The 7046-nt window shown below is 40.4% G+C and overlaps 1 protein-coding gene across 1 annotated transcript; it reads right to left on the reverse strand.

Moving 5' to 3' along the window:
- Positions 1-304: 304 nt before the first annotated feature.
- abhd17ab (abhydrolase domain containing 17A, depalmitoylase b) lies at positions 305-4864 on the reverse strand. Its single transcript, XM_054729984.2, has 5 exons — positions 4635-4864; positions 3624-3994; positions 2748-2942; positions 2077-2256; positions 305-754 (listed from the first exon to the last, which is right to left on the reverse strand). Exons 2-5 carry the CDS (start codon positions 3986-3988, stop codon positions 529-531), a joined length of 966 nt encoding a protein of 321 aa, XP_054585959.2. The 5' UTR covers positions 3989-3994; positions 4635-4864; the 3' UTR covers positions 305-528.
- Positions 4865-7046: the final 2182 nt, after the last annotated feature.

Genomic DNA, 7046 nt, shown 5'->3' on the forward strand with positions numbered 1-7046 from the left:
GTAAATAAAAGTGGTAAATGAATGTAGACGGAACATAGGAATTTAGTTTTCCATTTGTTCTTTAGAAAAACAAAACCTTTCCATTTTAGAGTTCGGAAACTCCAAGAGCTTCACAATTATTCCGCTATTTAGTCAGCAGATATTAAAGTTACACACACTATATGTACAAGTAGCCTAGAAAACACGTGATTTCTCGTCGTTTCCAGATACGTTGTCTCGTTTTAACATCAACAAAAGCCTTTTTTTCCCCTGCGGAAGCTCTCCGTGTTATTGCACGATAAAGAAGTTCACTTGGTGTGAGGCAGAATCAAACACGGTCCTCTGGTCACATTTCTGTCCTTCATTCTCAGTGTTCCATTAAAGACCCGTTAAGACCAGAGAGCGCAGCCCTCCTGGAAGTCGTAGTCAGCCGAGGGGCAAATCAAACGTAATTGAGCTCGTTTCCATCTTCGACACAGAGAGGCGACGCTTTGAGCATCTAAGGAAAAAAAATGGCAGTTATGATGGTGATGGTGGTAGTCTAGAAGGTCAGGCGTGTAGCATGGCCAGCTCCTGCCCTATGAAACGGCGCAGACGGTCCAGATACTGGCTGTACAGCTCGATGTCGTTGTGTCCCGCTCCCTCCACCCAGAGAGGCTCGACGGCTTTAGGGCAGCGCTCAAACAGGGCCAGGCCGTGTGAAAAGTCAATCACCTCATCTTCCGTCCCATGGATGATGAGCACCGGAGACGTGATTTTTGACACTTTCTCGATGCTAAAAGGTGGAATACAAGTAGGACCAAGATGTTAGGAATAGAAAAGGCATGTTTCAGCTGCACAGCTCTCAGAAAGGAGTCAGTGCTCTGCAGACAAGACTGGAAGTAGCAACGTTCTTTTAAATAACCGTTATTGGTTTAAAAAAAAAAAGGGAAATATTGACTTGTTTTAAGTGATAAAACCACTGATTCATATTAAGCATTAACAAATGTAAATCTAGACTACATACTAAAAATCTGGAGCACAGATTTGATCCCAGTGAGGGGAAAAAAAAATCAATCTGATTTATTGCTGCTTCTGACCCTCGACAAACTCCAACAAAACCAGTGCAGCCAGATGTAACCTCACCAATGATGGTAGCAGATCTCAATATTCTGATGGTTTATCCAAGAGGTTTGATTTATTAGCAAGATTATTTTAAAGTAGATATGCCAAAAAGCAGCTCACAAATGTCATACTAGCAACACAAATAACAGGGTCAGCTCATAGACATAGAGACATGCAAACATCAAAGATCGGGTTAAACGGTGATTTAACAGTACAGTGATCCCTCGTTTATCGCGGTAGATGCGTTCCAGACCCGGCCGCGATAGGTGAAAATCCGCGAAGTAGGGACACCATATTTACAGTATTTATTTAACAGGTACGTATTCAGTATTCAGACTTTTAAAACCCTCCCTTTACATAGTACTGTATTTTTACTTGGTTTTTTAATAGTTTTATTACAAAAAGTGCATTTTATGATGAAATTGATGAAAAAACAGGAATTTCTTGATATTTTGCATAGAAAAATACAGCGAATCGGTGACAAATACTGCAAATCGGCGAATTTCCCTTGAATAAGGCTCCAAAGAAAAAATCTGCGAAGTCGTGAATCCGCGATAAACGAACCGCAAAGTAGCGAGGGATCACTGTGTGTGCATGTGAGAGAAAGTCCGATTCCCAAACAAAGAGGCCTACAGTTTATATAATTAAAATTAAGTCATCTCTAGAAATGGATTCTCTGATTTTTGTTCTTAAAATTGCAAGAAGCTTCCCTCAAATCTTACAGAAAAAGTGTCAGATTTTAAAGACAGTTTGACATGATTTTTCAGAAGAAAAAATACTTTTTTTTCTGTTAAATTACATCTCAGGCTATACTGTTGTTAATATGCAATAAAAGTAAGGTGTATAATATACTCAGAGATAGGAACAAAAGAGATTTCCTAGAACTGCTGCAGCCAACAAGACTTTGGTTGCATAACACACACAAAAATCGTTTTCACAGTTACATCTTTCCTAAAAAAATATATATATATAACTAAATATCTGCAGACTTACTTGGGGAAAGCATCAAAGCAGTAAGTTTTCTTAGTTTCAGGAAAGGCCACTCTCATACCAGAGGTCAAAGGTGAGTGAAGAACCACAGCGGCACACTCATACCGGGACGCCAGGTCCACGGTGGGGACCGTGCCAATACTCTGGCCATACAGGATAATGTTCTCTGGGGTGATGCAATACCTGAAAGAGAAAGACTTAAATAACCGAGTTTTAAATCAAAAACATTTTAAAACAGAAGCATTTTTCTTCTTGTTCCCAGGGAGAAGCAAGACTGCCAAGTCAACCCTTCTGGGATCTTCAAGAGGGGCTCAGCTCATCCTGACAGGCTGCAGGAGAGCATATAAAAATGGCTTTGCATTCAAGTGGCAGTGCAGACCATGAAGAGTCTCTCTGCTCAGGTTTAGATGACGCATCCTCTGGATGTGGACGCTCTGACAGATCAGCCTACCTTCACTTCATCTCCATCTTAACCTACTTGTGTGGTTTCACTTTGATGCATTGACATAAATACTCACTCCTATCTTCACGATCCTAATTTTGTGCACATTAAAAAGAAAACTAAATCTGAACGGACCGGGGGGGGGGGGGGGGGGGGGGGGGACTGTTCCTGGAAAACAGAAATCCATCCCTTTAAAAAAGGAACATGTGGGCTTGTTTTTGTCCCGCCGTACCGCGCACGGAGGGCGTGCCACGCAGCATCTATGTCAGCATAGAGGTTCTTCTCTGTGGGCTTCCCGGCGCTGACGCCATAGCCCGAGTAGTCGTAGGAAAAGATGTTACAGTTGATGCGAGTGCCGAGGCCAATGTAGAAACTGCTCATCTGGCCCAGGTCGATGGCGTTTCCATGAGAGAAAAGCAAAGTAAACCTGAACAGACAAAATTCAGAAGATATATTATAACAAATGCTCTTTCACAACTTAAAAAGTATCAACCCTCCATAAATACAAGTTAGCCTAATTTCTACCTTGTGATTGTGCAGTAAACACACTTAACTAGAACAAATGGTTCAAAATCCCCCTGAAGGTGTTTATTTTTATTTTTTGGATGACCACCACATCACTGATGCTCTTTTAGCTCAAGAGTTGATAAACAAGAGCTTCAACACAAAACACTACAAAAGGTAACTTCTCAGTGTCTTTGCCAAGTTAATCAGCAACAGCTTATTTCAGCAGGGCAGTTGTCACAACCAAATGTAGAGTCCTGTTAATGAAATACTGCTTAATGTTTAAACCAGCACCATACCAACCACCACGGACCTCCAATAACAACAAACTGTGAGATTAAAAAACATTAATACCTTTTTACTGATATTATTAAAAATCAACTTCCAAACAAATAAGAAATTTAACAGAGAAAAGGAGGAAGAGAAAACCAGACTCAGCGGGGTCAACAGGAAACAAGAAAAGGAAGGAGACCTGGAGGCGGCCCAGGGCAAGTAAAAAGGTTGTTTATACACTAGTGATAAAACACTTTGTATAAAAAAACACAAAGCTTGGTGAAACACCACAATCGGTATTAAAAGTAGGAAAACCTTTCAAACTGCTCACCTGGCGCTTGGTGCACAGCGGATGTACATGCAGCCAACCTTGTTCCCTCGGCTGGAGCGGGTGAAGAACACTTCCATCATGTCCAGCTCTCTCTGAGAGTACTGAAACTCGGCTCGCTCCGTCAGGTGAAGCTTCCATCTCCCCTCCACAGCTCCTGACGCTCCACTTCCTGCGACAGCAGCTCCACTCCTGGACCGCAGGCTCAATGTCCCGGTTGAGCCCGGCGCGGCAGAGCCCGCCTCAGGGTCTGGCAGGAAGGTGTACGTGGGTTCTGGTGGCAGGAAGGCGAGCTTGGCCGCGATGCGGCTTGGGCAAGGTGGGCAGCAGAAGAGGCAGCAGAGCTCACTGATAGAGAGGCCATTCATCCTTTACTGTGCACAGGGAGGACAACACCATCATTGTACCAAATGAATCTACAATCACAATGCAAACACAACAAGACCTTACTTACAAGGAGGGTGGGATAGATGAGTATTTTTTTTAGCAAGATGAGAAACATAATTGAATAATTTCACTTGACTTTTATAAAAAAGAAGTCTTCAAACCAAAACACCATGATTAAATGGACTGGATATATATAGTGTGTTAGAGAGCAAATCTTATTGGTTAAACCATGACAGTGAAAGTATTTTGTTTCCTGAACTAACTAAGTCAAGTCAGACATTTGTAACCTGGCCAGTCTCTCTCTCTCTCTCTCTCTCTCTCTCTCTCTCTCTCTCTCTCTCTCTCTCTCTCTCTCTCTCTCTCTCTCTCTCTCTCTCTCTCTCTCTCTCTCTCTCTCTCTCTCTCTCTCTCTCTCTCTCTCTCTCTCTCTCTCTCTCTCTCTCTCTCTCTCTCTCTCTCTCTCTCTCTCTCTCTCTCTCTCTCTCTCTCTCTCTCTCTCTCTCAATGAGTAAAGAATTGTAGCTATTTATGCAGGTAAACTATAAGATATACACATTTGAGACCCTTTTCAAAAGTATCACACACACTTATAGCAGAATATAAACACAGTGGAGGATATAGACCTACCTGTTGAGTTGAAGTTGTCTTTGTTTACAAAACAAACAATTAAGAAACCGATAAAAGTAGGGTAAAAATACTCCAAATAAGCTTCAAACACAGGACACCGCTGTTCAGGTGTCCTGTTGGCAGAACAGGGAAAAGAAAGAGGAGCCAACCAGCTGACAGGGAAGCGTTTGCCTATTGACGAACTATCGCCGTTTCTTGAAGGCGACTGAAGTCCAGTTTCCACCCATTCCCCAACAGTTTACGAACGATTTCCGATTGCGAGTTATTCAAAAACTAAAGTCAGTTTTAATTCGCGTCTTGTTAATAAAGTTGAAGCGTTTTAACGGAGTTCAAACGCAGAATAAAAGACTCTCGGATCCGAACTAATTATAAACCTCTTCGAAAGCAGGTGATAAATGAAGGGAAGCAGCAGTAAGTTGTATCATCTCACAGAGAAAAGCTTTTGTCTGCGCACTAGCTAACAGCGGCTAGCAGGACATAAGCACGGCTAGTTGGTAAAAACAAGGCTCCTTCGCGGACTACTTCCGCTAACATCAAGTTTCAAACGTTTCAGTTTGTCTCCATAAATCCATTTCGGACAGTCCTGGTATCCCCATTAACCTCACGGTCAGCGTCCTCTCGTTTTAGTGATCAATGTCCGTGTAGTGTTTTCCTTCGTCTTTGGCGTTTCACCGCATCCGGAAGCGACAGCTGACCGGATATGACGCACCTTGTAATCAGCGAGGGGACGACGTGTTGTTAAAAAAATGACGCATTTTACGATTTTACCTTTGCTGCCAAATCGTTATCTTCCATTAATAAGGTTCGCATAACCCAACACGAGGGAGGGAAGTGTGAACGGAGTCAGTTACTCAGCGCTGAGAACAGCGAAGTTTGTAGCAGAACGTCTCACTTGTCAGTGATCGTATCAGGTGTGTGACAAGTCGTTTTAACATTAAATTAAACCACATTCCTTTAATAAAAATTCATGTTTAAAATGTCTATAACAACATTCGTTTAACAAAAACAATTATTGTCATAATTAAAGTTAAAAGTAATATCAAAGTGTATTCTACAAGTAAAAAGTTGATCAATATGCATTAGACATCAAGTTTTTGCTTTTTGAAATGAAAAATTCAGCTTTTTAATGTAATTCTATCTAAAATATCAAACATTCTCAATTCTTATGAAATGTGTAGTTTTGTTTTTCTTTTGAGCTCAGTTGAATATTTTTCTCAGTCATTGGTGATAGTTAATTTGAATGCCAATATACACCTAAAACACATTTTAGTTTTTGACATTTAAAATTAACCCATGACTACTAACTGCAGGAATATTTTTTAAATATTTGTTTTAACTCAATATTTCTATAACCCATTTATAAAATATTAAAAAGGCCATCATAAATGCTCTTCACCTCTATTTCTATTGAGTTATATAACAAATGACAATTTTATTGTTGAAAAGGCCACTCCATCTCAAACATTTCTGATTGAGAGAACTGACTGAATAAATGAGGCAGTGATCAAACTTGGTGTAAACAGTCACAGACTAAACTCCTCTCTCTGAAGTTAAGCCATTTTCTCATTTAGAGATTTGGTTGTGATCTTCTCTGTGGAGTAATGTGGTGACTAACCAGGCCAGTTAAGTGAACGTGTGTGGGTGGAGTCCTGACTTTAATTATCAGAAGTTATATAAAGAAAAGAAAGATGCCGTCACAGCAGAAAACAGGGAAGTGAACCAACATCATTTTGAAAACATGTTTTTCATAAAATGTAAATGACTCTAGTCATAACATTCAACCAGCTTTAAAACAATTTTAACAATACTTCACTGTCTTTGAAGGCACTGGAACTCAGTTACGCCCCCAGAACATTGATTTCTCATGGAGATGTTTAATGCATTCAACTCATCTGTTATTTGTGAAATCAAATAAAGCTGCACTTTAGGTGAGATTTAAAAATTAAACAGAATTTTACAGTGAAGTACCAGTCTTTATCCACTCAGGAATGATTAGAAACCAAACAACCAGCTTTGAGCCAGTAATGACAGCAACCACTGAAGCTCTTTGTATGCCTCAAGGTTGTATTTGTATCGTGGCGAGTCCAAACACCAACTGGTAAGGCTTACAAAAGCCCCAGTCTAAAGACACAATGCTGCTATTGGTGTGTCAGTATACATTAGTAGATATAGCTTTATGTTGGCTCAAACACAAGAATAATTAATACAACAGGCTAGTGTAATTTAAAATAAACTTTGTGATTTTATTGATTTACACTTATTCTTATGCATCATACAATCCTAACTCTGAAAAGAAAAAAAATAAAATAAACAAGAACCAACAAAAAATATCAGGCGGTGATTCTGGGGGACTGGAGTGCTGAGGGACATACTAGGTCTCTGGTCTTGTATTTACCTCTGTGGTGAACCAGC

The sequence above is a fragment of the Nothobranchius furzeri genome, chromosome 8 (genome assembly GCF_043380555.1).
Source record: "Nothobranchius furzeri strain GRZ-AD chromosome 8, NfurGRZ-RIMD1, whole genome shotgun sequence".
NCBI lineage: Eukaryota > Metazoa > Chordata > Actinopteri > Cyprinodontiformes > Nothobranchiidae > Nothobranchius > Nothobranchius furzeri.

What these genes read in the sequence shown, in the direction of transcription:
- abhd17ab (XM_054729984.2), bottom strand. Translation starts at nt 3,988, where the DNA reads ATGAATGGCCTCTCTATCAGTGAGCTCTGCTGCCTCTTCTGCTGCCCA. An exon ending in TGGCACGCCCTCCGTGCGCG is followed by an intron (nt 2,257 to 2,747) that starts GTACGGCGGGAC and finishes TTTCTCTTTCAG; the next exon opens with GTATTGCATCACCCCAGAGA. An exon ending in TGCTTTGATGCTTTCCCCAA is followed by an intron (nt 755 to 2,076) that starts GTAAGTCTGCAG and finishes TCCACCTTTTAG; the next exon opens with CATCGAGAAAGTGTCAAAAA.